The sequence below is a fragment of the Alosa sapidissima genome, chromosome 14, assembly GCF_018492685.1.
Source record: "Alosa sapidissima isolate fAloSap1 chromosome 14, fAloSap1.pri, whole genome shotgun sequence".
NCBI classification, from domain to species: Eukaryota; Metazoa; Chordata; class Actinopteri; order Clupeiformes; family Clupeidae; genus Alosa; species Alosa sapidissima.
The window spans coordinates 33,741,064-33,760,734 of NC_055970.1; the positions used below are offsets into that span (position 1 = coordinate 33,741,064).

Consider the following 19,671-nt stretch of genomic DNA (forward strand, 5'->3'; position numbering starts at 1 on the left):
CCGTTCCTGTGTATGTGGGAATGCATATACTGCAATGCATATACTATGGAAAAATAATTTTAAAATCTATTTTAAAAATAATGATACACAACTGGGTATAGAGTACAACGCTTTGTTGGACAGTATTGTGGCTGACACCTTGTTTTGTGGCACATACATTTTATTTTTAGTAAACATAGTTTTCACTAACCCTACAAACTTTAGTGTGGTTTATTGCACATAAATAAATTTGTGTTGAACTGCTCACCCTTTCCCTGTCCCTTTGAAAAGCAATTTACCAAAAATCTTGTCAGGCCTGTTGAAGAGACCCGCCTACACCTCCAATTCTATAAGTGCAAAGATCTGTGATACAGGTAACCAGTCATCATGGCACACCTGTCGGTATTGGTGCTGTTTGGGTTAGTTGTTTCCCAAATTAAAGCCAGTGGGTTCTTAGGGGGCTCTATGAGTTTCTCTCTTAGAACGGAGAAGCCTGATGGATCCTTTGAGGTACGTGTAATATGCTGTTTATTAACCTATGTTGTTTGATCTAAATACTAAAAGCACATTTAACTAGAATGCAAACCTGACATCAAGGTGTGCTACAAACCATGCAATGTTGTATTCTGTGTAGAAAGAAAGTGTGTTTGATCTTTGTTATTTTTCATTGTTTTTAACTATGTAATAACACTAACAACAGTTACACTAACAGTTACACTACACTAACAACAAATGTGGTGGCATACTGGTAGGTGGACTTTTATTACAGGGAGTACAAACAAACCTGTGACGATCAGCTCAGCTGGCAATGCCAGAGTGGCGACTGTGGTACCCTGATTAAGTCAGAGGTTCTCATCCTTGAAGCCAACTCAAGTGATGCGGCTTCGTGCCAGTCTGAGGGTCATATGACAAGGAATGTGCCTACGAATTCACCTTTCATTTTAAGGTACATTTTTATATTACTGTAACTATGCTGACATGATGTGTCACCTGTCTTTCTTGAGGCCTCTGATTAGGTTCAAATTTGAAGTAGTTTGAAATTTACCATTCACTGTGTTATGACTGCATTTGAAAGAGAGGGTTCATTCAATTGATACCATAAATATGTACAAAAATCTCCTTGTCTGTTTATTTAGTTTTGGTTTATTTGTATATTTCATAAGCCTACAACTATTGTGTACCATTTTATTTATTTTCTATTATGATTGTAATCTCGGCATTGTTGGAAATGAGGGCTAACCTCCATGAATTAAGCGAAGGTGATGGTGATGATACATAGAGCAACTGTTTGAGTAATGCTGCTGGTCAACCAAATAACTGGTTCCATGTATTCTTATTGGATGATGCAGATCATTTGTCTATAAGAGTTCTCCAGAAAAATATTGGTCGCCCATTATTAGTTTATTTGTTTATGTGCATAACAAGATGCTGATCACTGACCTAAATTTGTGTCAGTTATGTAATTTAGGGGACTGGATGGGGATCTTCAGTTTTTCAGTTTTTCTTCAGTGCTTGTGAGAAAAGTATCAGAACTCGAGAGAAAAGAAATGAAGTCAAACTGGTTGACTGTAGGTGTCAGGTCAAAGATTCAGTAGTTGAAAGTAACTGACTAACTAACTAAATTCAGTAGTTAGCTTTCAATAGGAAAACCTTTCCGTAAAATGTATTACCTTCTTACTTTTTGAAAACTGTTTGTGATCATTGTATAGCAATATTAGAGCAATAAGGTCCCATTTCACAGATTACATTTCTAAAAAGAATAAGAAGGGGGGGGGGGGGGGGGGGGTGAAAAATGAAGTCAGTCTGGTTTAACAAAAGCCCAAAACCATACACTGCTGGTCCAGCTCAGTTGATGCTGGAGGCAATCTCACATTTGGCCTCCTCTCTCAGTTTAAAATGTGAGGTTGTACGTTTACATTGTTGAAGCATGTGTTGTGTGTGTTGCGTATGTCACAAGCACAAATTGCATGTGAGCCCTATCTTGCGCTTAGAGCCCTATATGTTATTGAGTTATTTTTGGATGTTTAAACTAAAGAAAATGCTCATTGTTGGCACATTGCTATCCTGAGGCAGCTAAGTGATTGTGCTATTGACCATAAAAAACTAATATTTCACTATTATTTTAAGGACATATTATTTAGAAAGCTATCTAGTCCATGAGTCAATGCAATGCAAAGACTGCTAAGTGTTTATTACCTATAGTGTGCTTAGCTGAATGTCCTTGTAATCATTGTCGATCAGTAAATGACTTAATCTAAAACTTTGCATTATGGAGCTTATGAGCTCAAGTCATGCCTACATAGGCACGTGCAGAAAGTGTGTATACTTGCTTGCTACACCATGGTTCATCAACTAGCCTAACTGTTCTAGAGAATCTGGCACACCTGACAATGCGAGCATTGGTGGAATGCGATTATTGATTAGATACATTCACTTGGTCAATCTTCTTCACTATAAGGTGCAAGCTCACCTGGTTTGGCACTGATTAATGAAGAAATGTAACCTTTTTGAACCACGCGCCTGGGGCCCAACCAATTTTTCTGCTGTTAAAATTGGATTTGGGTACACCCTAAATGCACTTGCACCATGTTTCAGAATGTGCACAAAGATCGTTAAGTTAGGGCCCATGATTTTACAGCACAAATACAATATTACATAAAAAATATTATAGAATTATTTACAATTGATTAAGAAATATGAGTGTGTTGCTAAATACTGAAAAAGTATAGATCAGATGTAACTTTAGGTAAGCTGTATTGCTGTAACTGGAATTGAAATGGAATGTATTGTGAATGACATATACAGTACCGTCCAGAATTATTGGCACCTCTGCTAAAGTTGACTAAAAACTGATACAAAAAATAATCTGTTGGTGATTTATTGTAATCTCACAATAAAAATCCAACCTTGAATGGAAGCACATTTATTTTGAGAAAAAGGAAAATCTCATAAAGAAATAAATATTTTCTGACTTACAAATGTCAACACACTTTTTTTTAAAATTAAATTAAGTGTATTCGCTTGTTTTTCCGATGTTGAAAAATGACTAGAGGATTTAGCCTCTGTGTGACTTTATTTTCATACCAGAGTGAAAAAGAAAGTCTACTACTTCTGAAAGTTCACAGACACTGTTAACTTAAATAAATTGAAATTAGATAGGAAAATGCTTTTGTTAGGTTTTGTATATGGTATATATATTATATATAAGATTTTTCAGGGGTGGCAATAATTGTTTTAGTTAAAAAATACCAACATCTAACCAACATGTTTTAGTTAAAAAATATTTATTATTTTATGAGATTTCCCTTTTTTTTTTTTAAATAAATTTGCTTCCCTTCAAGGTTGGATTTTTCCTAATGTTCTGTTCTGTTGTCATTGTGACATTTCAATAAATCACTAACAGATTGTTTTTATACCGGTTTTTAGTCAACTTTAGCAGAGGTGCCAAACCTCCAGAATTACACCTGTGCTAAAGTTGAGTAAAAAGAGGAATATAAAATCATCTTTTGGAAATTGATCTTAATGCCTTAAATAAAAAAAATGAGGAAATATCCAACCTTTAAGGACACCAATTTTCTTTGTGAATGAAAAATGTATTATAATTAAATACATGTTCTTCCTTAAAATACAGGGGTCATAAGTATTGGCATCCCTATGTTAAATTCCCATAGAGGCAGGCAGATTTTTATTTTTAAAGGCCAGTTATTTCATGGATCCAGGATACTAAAGTTTCCTTGGCATTTGGAATTAAAATAGCCCCACAACATCACATACCCTTAACCATACCTAGAGAATAAAACATAACATAAAAATAAAACGTGGCCGCGGCTATATTTCCATATTTCCATTGTGCACACAGTGCTTGGTCTATCTCCACACCGATTAGTCTTGGTGGTATATCTCACAAACACCTTGATCAAAACATAGCAAACCATATATCGAAATAAACAGCTGACCTTACCGAACGAGGATATGAAGCATTCCTCTGTACAGTAAGCGGATCCCGAGTTTTGAAATTGCAACAAAAATTCTACATGTTATTCTACTTTGGGCTGAAATTCTAATATGTTCTATAGCAGCCCAAAATAATGAACTTGCTTTCTGAATCATAGAATCAAAAGTTGGTCATGGCTTGCACAGATCAACTGTGATTTTTAATAGATATTTCTACAGGCATGCTTCAGGTGACATGGATGCAGACACAAAGTATTTTTCCCTAATATAAAGGCTGACCTAAGATGCAAACACGATCACATCATACCATATGGGTAGCCTAGAGAGACTGCCTTGAAAACAATATAGCCAAGAGCTCTTTTCCAAAATGCTATAAATCCATTTTTGTAAACATTAATTGTGTTTTTCAGGTAATATCAATAAAACTGCAGTTGTGTTGTTTTGGTTGAGTAAATAACAATTACCCAATTACAGTTTGGAGCCAAACTCTTCTTATGTGTCCTAATATATTATGTGTTATATTACTATTAATTTAAATACCCCCCCCCTCCCGTTTTGCCGTGCCACCTCAAGATTTGCAATGCCCTCCCCTGGCAACTCCTGTCAGCCACTTTCGATTTTGAAACTATAGCATCATCCCCCTCATCGCTGATTGCCCTGACCTTTTTAGGATGGAAACATTAGTGGATAATGGTGTTCCAGACTACCTCCCTGAAAGGACATTTAGGTGGGTGTGGCCTAGCTAATATATACCAGCATTTGAACATTTTCTTCATGTGGTTGGTTTTAAAAGGGATTCAGGATGCTGTTGGAATTCTAATGTACATGGGGCACGTGATTGGTCACTGACCACACTGGTTGATGTGGGAACACGGACAGACACAAACAGGCCAAACAGATCACCTGTCTCTGCAACAGTGCCAAGGCTACGGTATGTCCTGTTTGATAGTTATGTGGATGTGTTATATCAAGTCACTTTGCCACAGTGCTGAAATCTGTCTCCATAATTTCTTTGCAAAAAAAAAAAAAAATTGAATGAAGAATCCCCCAGAATTGCCTCCTGAACATTGAGCTGTTGGTCCATGACCCAGATGATGATGAGGTGCGATGCAAATTTTCTGCAGAGGCAGGGGGAAACTCATCATGCTCATCATGTCACTCTCATCCAAGTATCAACCTAAACCAGGTCTGAATTGTAATTTTGTTTTTCAGTTTTCCGTTTTCAGTAATTAAGTGTGTGCATATAAAGGTACATTTTCTAATGATATGTCATACCATGGTATGGTATGGTATGTCATATACTTGAAGTTTGTACTGGTTGCTATGAGAATTTGTTTTGCTTGTAGAGAATTGGAGCAAAAGAAGAATGTGTAAAAAGTGATGTGTTAAAATGACACATTGCTGTGTGTGCTCAGGGACAACAAATTTTGTGTCAATTTCAACACAGTTATGTGGAGATGAATTGTGTGACTGGCTGGGTAGGTTAAAAAGTTAAAATACAGGTTTTTTTGTTAGATAGCTGAAATTTGTCTTTAACCTTTCAACAGCCACGCAATTGCTGTGTTGAAATTGACACAAAATGTGTTGTCCCTGAGCACACACAGCAATGTGTCATTTTAACACATCACTGTTTAGATCATAACAGCATATTTAAATCTGCATATTGATATTGATTCTAAAAACAGATACCATCTATTACTGGAGGTTAGCAACCAAATAATAACATGTATAATATATTCACAGGAGCGTTGTGTTCTAAATGGCAATGGCTCGTTGTCTGTTGGAACACATGTGTTTGAGATGATCTTGGAGGATTACCCAAAAGAAGACATTACAATCACGTACACAGATGGGACATCTTCCGTCAGGCATCATCTCAACAAGACTGCAATGCTAAATCCATCACCGATAAGCCAGATCCCCTTGCAGTTTACAGTGGAGGGTAAGGGTGTCTTTGTGACCAGTACCACATCATAAGGATGTAAGATGTGACTGAATGTGTGCCAGTCACAATTTAAAGGATAGGGGTGGTGGTGGTGGTGTGTGTGTGTGCGTGTGTACGTGTGTACATGTGTACATGTAGAAATGAAGGTGTATACACTTCTGAGAGTGTGTTTTTGTACTTCAGTTCTTTCTCCCACGGAAAGCTGCTTAACTGGGAAGACAAGGCCACAGTTCCTGACTCCAACACCTTGGCATGAAGACATTAATGTGGCAGCTGTTGGACATGGATTCCAGCTGGAACTCCGAGCACAATCCACAGAAATCAGGTTAAACTGTGCTGTTGTGTTGTGTGTTGGCCTGAAAATGTGATTGCAGAATGTTTCGAAGTTCGAAGGTGCAATTCTGAAATTAGGGCAGGGCAGCCTATAGCCTGTCATGTTTCCTGTTGGGGTTTTTTCTGGAGCCATTCACTGTCTTTTGACTTTAAAAAAAATGAACACCACATTCTGTTTGATGTTATTTCTTTATGAACAATGCACACAGTTGCAGAAATGCTGCTAACTATACAGTCCTCTTCACAGAATCATAGACTTCCAGATCAGTGGGCCTCAGAATATGTCCAAATTACTGACCAGTGAGAGCAATGGGATTGCCGTGGCAACGCTGGAATGGACACCACAGCAGAGTGATCTCCATCGCTCTGTTCCAGTGTGTTTCACCGCAGACACAGCGACAAGGTGAGGATGTGAATGTGTCCAGTCATCAGCCCTGATCATTTATCTCTCTTACTGTCATACTTTAAACAGTTTTAAAAACTCACTTAGCCATTATCTTTGCAGCCAATCAGAGATGAGATGTGTTGTGGTGATGGTAGGACAGTCATTGCCACTGACAGGTAAGATTTCACCTGTCCATGTAACTGCCAATTAAACAAATTTCAAACTTGGAATACTGTATGTAGAACTACATGTGCGCAATGCATGTTTTCAGGTAATGGGGAGGTTTCCTGCAAGGAGAACATCATGACCATTACTGTGAATAAAACATCCATACCGGGCATACATGATACATGGCTTCATATGATCGACCCTTCTTGCTCGCTCACCTCCAATGACACACATGTCATGGGCACAATATCAATTAACACTTGTGGGACACAGATGGAGGTATGTTTACTTTATTCTTCTAGTTTACTTGCTTATTCTGTAATCATATAACCAATCACATAAATCTCCTTCCTTCCTTCAGGAAGAAGGTGATTACATTATTTTCAAAAATGTCATCACCTCATTCGATGAACCTGGCAAAATCATTACTAGGAGGGGCCATGTCACAATTGGGTTCTCATGTCGGTACCCTAAGGTTGTGGATGTCTATAGCCACTATCTGAACAAAAAATCAGACTACGTTTTCACTGAGGCCAGCTTTGGAAGCTTCAGCTACACATTTGAAGTGTTTACGGACGCCAACTTCACTACTGCGATAGCCCCTGCATCATTCCCCTTAGAGTACGAACTGCTGGACATGCTCTTTATGGGCATCAAATCTCACTCCGCATTTCCAAACACAAGGATGTTTGTGGAGTCCTGCAGATCCACACCTACAGTTAACCCAAGGGGTCCTGTCTACTATGACTTAATCAGTAATGGGTAAGACTTCTTATCCTGTTCTATTTTTAACTGTCTTACTTTCATGATCACACGATTTCATGATTCTCCTAGAAAACTGTTCAGCATATGCTTTAATGTCATGATGTTATTGTTGTGTCAAATGAGAGGTCTAACATATGTTCCTTTCACAAAAAAACATATCTACCTGAAGGTGCTCTGTTGATGATACCCTGGTTGAATTTCCACACGGTCCAATGAATTATAACTTTGAGATCCAAGCATTTAAGTTCACAGGAGAGTTTGATGAGGTACGATAACAAATGTAATAATTTAAAAATATCTTCTTTAATGTATTGTGTCCTGTGTTCACTAACACATGATCTCTGTGTGGCTTTGTGTGTTGTCTGGACAGGTGTTTATTAGCTGCTCAGTGATCCTGTGTGAGGCAGGCAACCCAAACTCCAGGTGTGCTCAGGGCTGCGTGAAAGATGCCTCTCGCAGGCGTAAGCGAGGGACCGGACTCGAGACAGCTAGCCATTTCCTCACTATGGGTCCATTTCGGGTGGCTAGAAATGCTCAACATCGGTCAGGTAAGTCATGCCTGCACATTTAACTGGACTTCTGAAAGATGTGTCACATAAAGAAGGCTCTTCATTTAACCATCTGCTTTTTACAGGTCAACAGCAAGCATCCAGCAAAGATGGCTCTAGTTTCTATGAGCAAACAAATGCCACTACTTTTGTTCTCGCTGGTCTTTTCATGGCTTCACTTGTGCTGCTGATGGGAGTCCTACTCTACCGGCGTCACAGATACAGAACCCTTGCCTCATCAGTTCCAGACTACCATAGTTCTGGAAGGCATGGTTAAAGCCACATAATATTTCCACAACCTCTAATACACATTCTGTATATAATTTAAATTGAAATGCAGAATTTTGACCAAACTAAAACTGTCAAATACTCTCTGACAAAATATTATGATCATTTCATTAAATGAGGGCTAACCCGCAATGATTTCTCGAGTTTAAATAAATCCACTAAGGCGGGGAAAAAGGTAGGCAAACAAAGGTAAACTTTAGAGGACTGATTCTAGGTAATGCAAAAACTAAGATTGCTGTTTCTGGAATATCTTAAAATAAATTAACTGTGTCTCATACTCAGGGACATTAAAGGAATTAATGCTAGCCTGAGTATTTTTTGCTTTAAAATAAACTCACAAGCATACATACTTAAACTTCCCAGTGATGCTGCTGGTGGTATACTGTAGTCATAATGGTTTCCTTCTGCATGATTGTGGCAAAATATTAATCCATGTTTACAATTTACACATATCTACATGTATCTCTTCTGTGTGGCAAATAAGGAAATAAAACTATTTGGAGCCAACAGTGTTTTGTCTTCACAACAACTTATTTTTGACCTGCAAAGGTTACAAAGTATATGACAGCTAAATATCTGAAATGAATACTGATCTTTAGAATGCTATAGAATTTTTTATTGATTCAGAAAAGCTATTGCAATGTTCTGAAATCCAATATGTAAGGGATAATGTATAGAACACCGGTCATTATTGGGAAAATAAGTCCCGACAGGGCGAACCGGGCCCCGACGCGGTGGAGGTGTGGTTATAGTGGTGGTTGCTAGGTTGTTGCTAGGATAATTCACATGGTTGCTAGGTTGTTGCTAGGCAACATATGGTGGTTGGAATGCAAAATAAATCAGATGCTATGATGGTTACTAGGGTAATCATGTTGGTTGCTTGGTTGACATTATAGTGGTGGCTGCTATGTTATTGCTAGGGTAATTAAGATGTTGCTAGGGTAGTCGTGGTGGTTGCTATGGTAACTCAAGTGGTTGCTAGGCTGGTTGCTAGGGTAATCGTTTTGGTTGCCATTTTGCTTGCTAGGTATTGTGGAAGTGGTTGATAGGTTGTTGCTCGGTTAGTTGTGGTTGTTGCTATGCTGGTTGCTAGGTTAAAGGAATTATCCAGAGTAAAATGCACTTTAGATCAATTTACGGATGATTGGGAGTACATACGTTGAGTTGACATCAAAATCATGTCATTCGGATGTGTTTTGGGAAAGTTCGATTTTACCGTTTTTAGTCAAAACACTGGAAGTGACCAGGGCAAGTAATTTTGCCGCTACAAAACGCTATTTTTATACCTCTTCTACAGTTCCAAACAACATTACACTTACGTGGTAGTGAGTAGAGGGTCCCTAAAGCCAAACCGAAGTATCCCGAGGTCTTTATGTGGTCGGATAGAGAGTCCAGAATGAATTTCATCAAGCCAGTACCTTTCCGGAAATGTTGCTGCTGCTGCAGCTGGCGTCTTTTGGGAAGTCCGTAGGAGTCGATTGCCGAGTGTGGAGTAACACGCTCTGGAAATTCACAATTTCGTCGCCGTTTTTTACAAAAAACAAAACATAGTCCAGTCCATACAACTTCATTTCAATTTCGAAAGAAATACTGGACTATGTTTTAAAAAAAAAAAAAACGGCAACGAAATTGTGAATTTCCAGAGCGTGCTCGGCAATCGACTCCTACGGACTTTCCCCTAAAGACACCAGCTGCAGCAGCAGCAACATTTCCGGAAAGGTACTGGCTTGATGAAATTCATTCTGGACTCTCTATCCGACCACATAAAGACCTCGGGATACTTCGGTTTGGCTTTAGGTACCCTCTACTCATTACCACGTAAGTGTAATGTTGTTTGGAACTGTAGAAGAGGTATAAAAATAGCGTTTTGTAGCGGTGAAATGACTTGCCCTGGTCACTTCCAGGCTAACGAGTTTTGACTAAAAACGGTAAAATCGAACTTTCTCAAAACACATCCCAATCACATGATTTTGATATCAACTCAACGTATGTACTCCCAACCATCCGTAAATTGATCTAAAGTGCATTTTACTCCGGATAATTCCTTTAATCTCATTGTTTGCTATATTAGTTGCTAGGTTGCAACTGTGGAAGTGGTTGTTAGGCTGTTGCTAGGGTAATTATGGTGGTTGCTATGTTGGTTGCTAGGTTGTCATCTTGGAAATGGTTGATAGGTTGTTGCTAGTGTACTTGAGGTAGTTGGTAGGCTGTTGCTAGGTTAATCATGTTGCAATACATCGTACTTTCATAAAATCATGCAACATATTCTACCTTGTCTGTGGACATTGTTATTTGCAAAGCTGGTGCTGGATAAACAAATAGTGCGTGCGACAGAGAAAAAGTTCTGTGGTGTTTCTTTAATATTGTTGGCTCGAGGCATAGTTGATGATAACTGACAGTTGGAATAGCTGAACAGTTAAATTGTTGAGTAGTTTAATGGCTAGATTATTTAAAAGTGAATTATTTTAGTGAGGACTTTTATTTTGAAATAGCTGTGGGCAGGGCAAGCAGTGGAACACTGGCCACCTGGCCCAGGATTCTAATTGCTTAATGGCCCTATTCGCCTTATTCACCCGTGGGCCATTACGAGGCTGAAGGGTGCACTTGTCATTACACCTCTGTCCAGCAGATGGTAATGCACTCCGTTTTCAAATGCCAAATACACTGTCGTTGAATCTTGCATCATGCTGTGCAGTGTGAAATAGGCTTGCTTGCTGATTGCCACTTCGGAAAATCTCCTACCTCCTAATAAATTCAACACCTTTCATGTATGTCTGAAAATGGGAATGCATATACTATGGAAAGGATCCAAAATATTTTTAAAAACTATTTTAAAATAATGATACACAACTGGGTATAGAGTACAAAGCTTTGTTGGACAGTATTTTGGCTGACACATTGTTTTGTGGCCCATACATTTTATTTTTAGAAAACAGTTTTCAATAACCCTAAAAAGACAAACAGTGTGGTTTATTGCATATGAATAAATTTGTTTGGAGCCGCTCACCCTGTAATCTTTGTCCCTGAATGCAATTTACCAAAAATCTTGTCAGACCTGTTGAAGAGACCCGCCTACACCTCCAATTCTATGCAGTGCAAAGATCTGTGATACAGGTAACCAGTAATCATGGCACACCTGTCGGTATTGGTGCTGTTTGGGTTAGTTGTTTCCCAAATTAAAGCCAGTGGGTTCTTAGGGGGCTCTTTGAGTTTCTCTCTTGGAACGGAGAAGCCTGATGGATCCTTTGAGGTACGTGTAATATGCTGTTTATTAACCTATGTTGTTTGATCTAAATACTAAAAGCACATTTAACTAGAATGCAAACCTGACATCAAGGTGTGCTATAAACCATGCAATGTTGCATTCTGTGTGGAAAGAAATTGTGTTTGATCTTTGTCATTATTCATTGTTTTTAACTAAAAACACTGTTAATGTTAATGTGGTGGCATACTGGTAGGTGGACTTTTATTACAGGGAGTACAGAAATCAAAGCTGTGACGATCAGCTCAGCTGGCAATGCCAGAGTGGCGACTGTGGTACCCTGATTAAGTCAGAGGTTCTCACCAATGAAGCCAACTCAAGTGCTGCGGCTTCGTGCCAGTCTGAGGATCATATGACAAGGAATGTGCCTACGAATTCACCTTTCATTTTAAGGTACATTTTTATATTACTGTAACTATGCTGAAATTACTAACATGATGTGTCACCTGTCTTTATAGGTTCAAATATCATGAGACCCATTTGGATGTTGTTTGAAGTGTATGGTTTGAAATTTACCATTTTCTGTGTTATGACTGTGTATTTGAGAAGATTAGACAAAAGAGAGGGTTAATTAAATTGGTACCATACATACAGTTAAAAACAAAATTATTTATACCCCTGGCAAATATTGATTTAATGTTGATTTTCTCTTAAACCAATATGTTTGTTCTGACTGAAAATGACACTGCCACATGCCAATAGGTTGTAAGACAATGCGGTAGAAACATGGAATCAATTGTTTTTTGATTCCATCTTTTTTAACATTTTTATGAAAAATGGCGTGTCCACAATTATTATAATAATAATTATAATACCCTCTTAAAATAATAACTGGAAACATCTTTATTTGCAATCAAAGCTCTCAAAATGGTTTTTATAATACGTATCAAGCCGCTCCATGTCTTCAAAATGATTGTAGACCGCACCTTATAGCTGCAATCCGGGTTTTGAGGCAGGAACGATTATTTGCCATCACTGGAGGTCTGGACTCTGGCTGGGTCACTCTAAAATATGTCATTGTTCTCTGTTAACCATTTCTTTTTTTTTTTTTTTTGATCAATTGTTTTTTTTTATTTTATTATGATGCACATATTCCCAATCAATAACAAATACAGAGGTATAACAATTTCCAACCTCCCTCCCCCCACCCTCCACCCCCATAACATATTTTCCAGTAAAAAAAAGTTAAATTATTTTAAAGAAAAGAAAAACAAAAAGGGATTTCAAAACAACAGTACACAGCACCTTAGACATGACCATCAGCAATAAAGGTTTTGACTTCCTCAAAAGCATGGTTCCACCTCATTAGAGTTTGTGATCTGGCCCCATGTATACGGGCTGTTGAGATTTCCATAGATATAATATCCCAATATAGAGCCCATAGACGTCTACACATAACATGTGGGAAGTTCCATCGGCTGACTAACATTTTTTTGGCTGCAGTAAAAGCAGCCAGCAGTAGACTGCTCTGGAAAAGTGTCAATGAGAGGTTGGAATAATCATTTGTTAACCATTTCTTGACTTGTTTGGCTGTATGTTTTGGATCATTGTATGGTTTAATGGTCCAATGATGCCTATTGGGGCAGGTCTCTTTGCACACTGCCTGATCTTTTCCTCCAGAATCTCAGTGTAACAAACATATTGATAAAGAGAAAATCAACATTGAAAATATTTTCCAGGGGTATGAATCATTTTGTTCTTAACTGTAAAAAATGTCCTCTTGTCTGTTTATTCTGTAATAGTTTATTTGTAGGCTATATTTCACTTGCCTACAACTATTGTGTGCTATTGGATGATGCAAATCAATTGCCTGTAAGAGTTCTCCAGAAAAACATTGGTCGCCCAATATCATTGTTTATGTGCCCGAACAACAATACTCCTGAGATCGTTGCCTAGTGTATCATCAGCTCCAGCCATCTACAGCTAACCTTTCCCATGCTTTAAGATTGAGATGTTCAACTTTTCATCTCAACTCTCAAGCTTTTCTATGTGTGGCAAGATGCTGATCCCTGATCTAAATTTGTGTCAAGAATCAATTATGTAATTTAAGGGACTGAATGGCGATGAAAAAATGACGAACAATGAAGCCAGTCTGGTTTAACAAAAGCTCAAAACCATACACTGGTGGTGCAGCTCAGTTTATGATTGAGGCAATCTCACATTTGGCCACCCCTCTCAGTTTAAAATGTGAGGTTGTATATTTACATTGTTGAAGCAGGAGAGTTCCTCTGTTTTACAAATGGCATGTGAGCAGGGGAGAATTGTATTTTTTTATTATCACATGATCCACACTTAGAGTCCTATCTTGCGATTAGAGCCATATGTCTGAGTCATTTTTGGATGCTTTAAAAAAGGTCACCAATATACCATATAAATTTGCACTCATCTGTGCACCCATGGGTGTGTTGGTCAAAAATGAGGTATGATCAGGCTTATTGTTGGCAGATTGCCATCCTGAGGCAGCTGGAAGTGATTGTGCTATTGTGCTATTGACCACAACAAATAATAATCTTGAAGAAAAGTTACAGAATATTTCCCTATTTTTTAGAACATATTATTTAGAAAGCTATCTAGTCCATGAGTCAATGCAATGCAAAGACTGCTGAGTGTTTATTACTTAGTGTGCTTAGCTAAATGTCCTTGTAATCATTGTCGATATACTGTGAAAATGACTTAATCTAAAACTTTGCATTATGTAGCCTATGAGCTCAAGTCATATGCCTACATAGGCAGGTGCAGAAAGTGTGTATACTCTGCTTGTTACACCATGGTTCATCAACTAGCCTAACTGTTCTAGAGAATCTTTCTTACAGGGACACCTGTTTTGACAATGCGAGCATTGGTGGAATGCTATTGTTGATAAGATGATCACACATGAGCCGATGTGTTCCCTCTGCAGAGATGCATTCACTTGGTCAAACGTCTTTACAATAGCAGTGAAGCATGGTGCAAGCTAGAATAGATCGGATTGTTTCTTAGATTGATTCTAAAATACTAAAATGCTTTTGTTGGTGTATTTTGCTGTAACTGAAATTGACATACACACACACACACACACAAACACACACACATACACACACACTCAAACTTTACAAACTGACAATAAAGAGCATCGGCAGTCAGGGAACAATGTGTGTAGGCCTACCTTTACTGTACATAAATTACCACATTCTTCTGACAGCAATTTTTGATGTTTGCAGGCGTTGTTTACCACAGCCACTTTCGATTTCGAAACTGATTGCTGTTTGCCCTGACCTTTTTGGGATCCGATGGAAACATTAGTGGATAATGGTGTCCCTCCCTGAAAGGACGTCTAGGTGGGTGTGGCCTAGCTAATATATACCAGCATTTGAACATTTTCTTCATGTGGTTGGTTTTAAAAGGGATTCAGGATGCTGTTGGGATTCTAATGTAAATGGGGCACGTGACTGGTCACTGACCACACTGGTTGATGTGGGAACACGGACAGACACAAACAGGCCAAACAGATCACCTGTCTCTGCAACAGTACCAAGGCTACGGTATGTTCTGCTTGATAGTTATGTGGATGTGTTATATCATGTCACTGGGTTTGCCACAGTGCTGAAATCTGTCTCTATCATGTCTTTGAAAAACAAATCAAATGAAGAATCCCCCAGAATTGCCCCCTGAACATTGAGCTGTTGGTCCATGACCCAGATGATGATGAGGTGCGATGCAAATTTTCTGCAGAGGCAGGGGGGAACTCATCATGCTCATCATGTCACTCTCATCCAAGTATCAACCTAAACCAGGTCTGATTTGCAATTTTGTTTTTCAGTTTTCAGTAATTAATTGTGTGCAGGCAGATAAAGATACATTTTCTAATGGTATGTCATACCAAAAAATATGAAAAAGTATACTTATAGAAGTATAGAAGAAAAATATAGACATATAGAAGTTTACACTGGTTGCTATGTGAATTTGTTTTAACTTGAAGAGAAGTGGAGCAAAAGACGAAAGTGACTGTAGTTGATCATAAACAACAGCATATTCAAATATCTGCATATTGATATTGATTCTAAAAACAGATACCATCTATTACTGGAGGTTAGCAACCAAATAATAACATGTATAATATATTCACAGGAGCGTTGTGTTCTAAATGGCAATGGCTCGTTGTCTGTTGGAACACATGTGTTTGAGATGATCTTGGAGGATTACCCAAAAGAAGACATTACAATCACGTACACAGATGGGACATCTTCCGTCAAGCATAATCTCAACAAGACTGCAATGCTAAATCCATCACCGATAAGCCAGATCCCCTTGCAGTTTACAGTGGAGGGTAAGGGTGTCTTTGTGACCAGTACCGCATCATAAGGATGTAAGATGTGACTGAATGTGTGCCAGTCACAATTTAAAGGATAGGGGTGGTGTGTGTGTCTGTGTGTGTGTGTGTGTGTGTGTGTGTGTGTGTGTGTGTGCAGAAATGAAGGTGTATACACTTCTGAGAGTGTTTTTTGTGCCTCAGTTCTTTCTCCCACGGAAGGCTGCTTAACTGGGAAGACAAGGCCACAGTTCCTGACTCCAACACCTTGGCATGAAGACATTAATATGGCAGCTGTTGGACATGGATTCCAGCTGGAACTCCGAGCACAATCCACAGAAACCAGGTTAAACTGTGCTGTTGTGTTGTGTGTTGGCCTGAAAATGTGATTGCAGAATGTTTCGAAGTTCGAAGGTGCAATTCTGAAATTAGGGCAAGGCAGCCTACAGCCTGTCATGTTTCCTGTTGGGGTTTTTTCTGGAGCCATTCACTGTCTTTTGACTTTAAAAAAAATGAACACCACATTCTGTTTGATGTTATTTCTTTATGAACAATGCACAGAGTTGCAGAAATGCTGCTAACTATACAGTCCTCTTCACAGAATCATAGACTTCCAGATCAGTGGGCCTCAGAATATGTCCAAATCACTGACCAGTGAGAGCAATGGGATTGCTGTGGCAACGCTGGAATGGACACCACAGCAGAGTGATCTCCATCGCTCTGTTCCAGTGTGTTTCACCGCAGACACAGCGACAAGGTGAGGATGTGAATGTGTCCAGTCATCAGCCCTGATCATTTATCTCTCTTACTGTCATACTTTAAACAGTTTTAAAAACTCACCTAGCCATTATCTTTGCAGCCAATCAGAGATGAGATGTGTTGTGGTGATGGTAGGACAGTCGTTGCCACTGACAGGTAAGATTTCACCTGTCCATGTAACTGCCAATTGAACAAATTTCAAACTTGGAATACTGTATGTAGAACTACATGTGCGCAATGCGTGTTTTCAGGTAATGGGGAGGTTTCTTGCAAGGAGAACATCATGACCATTACTGTGAATAAAACATCCATACCGGGCATAAATGATACATGGCTTCATATGATCGACCCTTCTTGCTCGCTCACCTCCAATGACACACATGTCATGGGCACAATATCAATTAACACTTGTGGGACACAGATGGAGGTATGTTTACTTTATTCTTCTAGTTTACTTGCTTATTCTGTAAACATATAACCAATCACATAAATCTCCTTCCTTCCTTCAGGAAGAAGGTGATTACATTATTTTCAAAAATGTCATCACCTCATTCGATGAACCTGGCAAAATCATTACTAGGAGGGGCCATGTCACAATTGGGTTCTCATGTCAGTACCCTAAGGTTATGAATATCAATAGCCACTATCTGAACAAAAAATCAGACTACGTTTTCACTGAGGCCAGCTTTGGAAGCTTCGGCTACACATTTGAAGCGTTTACGGACGCCAGCTTCACCACTGCAATGGCCCCTGCATCATTCCCCGTAGAGTACGAACTGCTGGACATGATCTTTATGGGCATCAAATCTCACTCCGCACTTCCAAACACAAGGATGTTTGTGGAGTCCTGCAGAGCCACACCTACAGTTAACCCAAGGGGCCCTGTCTACTATGACTTAATCAGTAATGGGTAAGACTTCTTATCCTGTTCTATTTTTAACTGTCTTACTTTCATGATCACACGATTTCATGATTCTCCTAGAAAACTGTTCAGCATATGCTTTAATGTCATGATGTTATTGTTGTGTCAAATGAGAGGCCCAACATATGTTCCTTTCACAAAAAAAACATATCTACCTGAAGGTGCTCTGTTGATGATACCATGGCGGAATTTCCACACGGTCCAATGAATTATAACTTTGAGATCCAAGCATTTAAGTTCACAGGAGAGTTTGATGAGGTATGTTTACAAATGTAATAATTTAAAAATATCTCCTTTAATGTATTGTGTCCTGTGTTCACTAACACATGATCTCTGTGTGGCTTTGTTTGTTGTCTGGACAGGTGTTTATTAGCTGCTCAGTGATCCTGTGTGAGGCAGGCAACCCAAACTCCAGGTGTGCTCAGGGCTGCGTGAAAGATGCCTCTCGCAGGCGTAAGCGAGGGACCGGACTCGAGACAGCTAGCCATTTCCTCACTATGGGTCCATTTCGGGTGGCTAGAGATGCTCAACATCGGTCAGGTAAGTCACGCCAGCACACATTTAACTGGACTTCTGAAAGATGAGTCACATAAAGAAGGCTCTTCATGTAACCATCTGCTTTTTACAGGTCAACAGCAAGCATCCAGCAAAGATGGCTCTAGTTTCTATGAGCAGACAAATACCACTACTTTTGTTCTTGCTGCTCTTCTCATGGCTTCACTTGTGCTGCTGGTGGGAGTCCTACTTTACCGGAATCGCAGATACCGAACCCTCAGCCAACAGAGCCTCTTGTTTTAAGATCTTTATATCCTTGCCTTATAAGCCACATAATAATAATTACAGGATATGTCCACATGCTGTAATACACATTCTGTATATAATTTGATGACCAAACTAAAACTGTCAAATACTCTCTGACAAAATATTAAGATGATTTCATTAACCTAACCCTAACCCTAACTCTCTGACAAAATATTAAAATGATTTCATTAAATGAGGGCTAACCCGCAATAATTTCTCGAGCTTAAATAAATTCACTAAGGTGGGAAAAAGGCAGGCAATAAAAGGTAAACTTTATAGGGCTGATTCTAGGTAATGCAAAAATTAAGACTGCAGTTTCTGGAATGTCTTAAAATAAATCAATTGTGTCTTTCATACTCAGGGACATTAAAGGAACTAATGCTAGCGTGGGTATTTTTTTAATAATCTCACAAGCATGAATACTTAAACTTCCCAGTGATGCTGGTGGTGGTTTACTGTAGTCATAATGGTTTACTTCTGCAACTTGATTGTGGCAAAATATTAATCCATGTTTACAATTTACACATATCTACATGTATCTCTTCTGTGTGGCAAATAAGGAAATAAAACTATTTGGAGCCAACAGTGTTTTGTCTTCACAACAATTTATTTTTGATCTGCAAAGGTTACAAAGTATATGACAGCTAAATATATGAAATTAATACTGATCTTCAGAATGCTATAGAATTTTCATTGATTGAAGCTTTTGCAATGTTCTGAAATCTGATATGTAAAGGATAATAAATAGTCTGCTGGTCATTCTTAGACAATACATCCTGACAGACTGAAAAAGAATCCAAAGTGCAGTGGAGTTTTGTGCTGTGGATTTTCCACTTCTGATTCACATTTTTCAAATCATCCTAAGAAGTCCATTCACCTACATCATAACAGAAATTCGTGGAGAGTGGAATTTTGTGCAATGGATTTTAAAGTTCTATTTGTGTTACCTATTTGTGTTATTTTGTGTAACTTTCTCATTGCAACATTTTGAAGAAATACATTTTATTTTTTTAGCGACTAACCGTTTAATGAGCTGGGAAATGTGGATTCCTCCTGTTCAACATGAAGTTTCATTCCTTCATTGCCTTTAGGCGGGATCACATCTGCCCGCGGCAAGAGGCAGCCACAAACGTAACGCAACGCTCAGACCATAATAAGTTTTATATTGTTCATAAGCAACACAGACGGTTTGTCAATTTAATACGCTCGCGTTGCGCTTTGAAAGTTGAACCAAGTTCAACGCTCAGCTTGTTCAACGATAGCGTTACGCCATC

General features: G+C 38.7%; 1 protein-coding gene across 3 annotated transcripts; it reads left to right on the top strand.

The window, feature by feature from the left end:
- The first annotated feature begins 345 nt into the window (after positions 1-345).
- LOC121681928 (deleted in malignant brain tumors 1 protein-like) lies at positions 346-18,982 on the top strand. 3 transcript variants are annotated; one of them, XM_042061888.1, is made up of 13 exons: positions 346-489; positions 732-925; positions 4,727-4,864; positions 4,975-5,119; positions 5,677-5,875; positions 6,062-6,203; positions 6,459-6,614; positions 6,717-6,772; positions 6,868-7,043; positions 7,126-7,526; positions 7,699-7,795; positions 7,900-8,077; positions 8,164-8,874. In XM_042061888.1, exons 1-13 carry the CDS (start codon positions 367-369, stop codon positions 8,352-8,354), a joined length of 2,196 nt encoding a protein of 731 aa, XP_041917822.1. In that variant the 5' UTR covers positions 346-366; the 3' UTR covers positions 8,355-8,874. The 3 variants fall into 3 exon arrangements, with proteins under 3 accessions (XP_041917822.1, XP_041917824.1, XP_041917823.1); XM_042061890.1 differs by lacking the exons at positions 732-925; positions 4,727-4,864; positions 4,975-5,119; ... (7 more) ...; positions 7,900-8,077; positions 8,164-8,874 and adding exons at positions 11,824-12,020; positions 15,011-15,148; positions 15,256-15,400; ... (7 more) ...; positions 17,959-18,136; positions 18,225-18,982 and having other exon boundaries at positions 348-489; XM_042061889.1 differs by lacking the exons at positions 346-489; positions 732-925; positions 4,727-4,864; ... (8 more) ...; positions 7,900-8,077; positions 8,164-8,874 and adding exons at positions 11,478-11,615; positions 11,824-12,020; positions 15,011-15,148; ... (8 more) ...; positions 17,959-18,136; positions 18,225-18,982.
- Positions 18,983-19,671: the final 689 nt, after the last annotated feature.

Excerpts from the sequence above, each read along its gene's own strand:
- LOC121681928 (XM_042061888.1), top strand. The coding sequence starts at position 367 with ATGGCACACCTGTCGGTATTGGTGCTGTTTGGGTTAGTTGTTTCCCAA. Across the intron at positions 926-4,726 it reads AATTCACCTTTCATTTTAAG|GGATTCAGGATGCTGTTGGA; the intron begins GTACATTTTTAT and ends TGGTTTTAAAAG. Across the intron at positions 7,796-7,899 it reads TCACAGGAGAGTTTGATGAG|GTGTTTATTAGCTGCTCAGT; the intron begins GTACGATAACAA and ends TTGTCTGGACAG.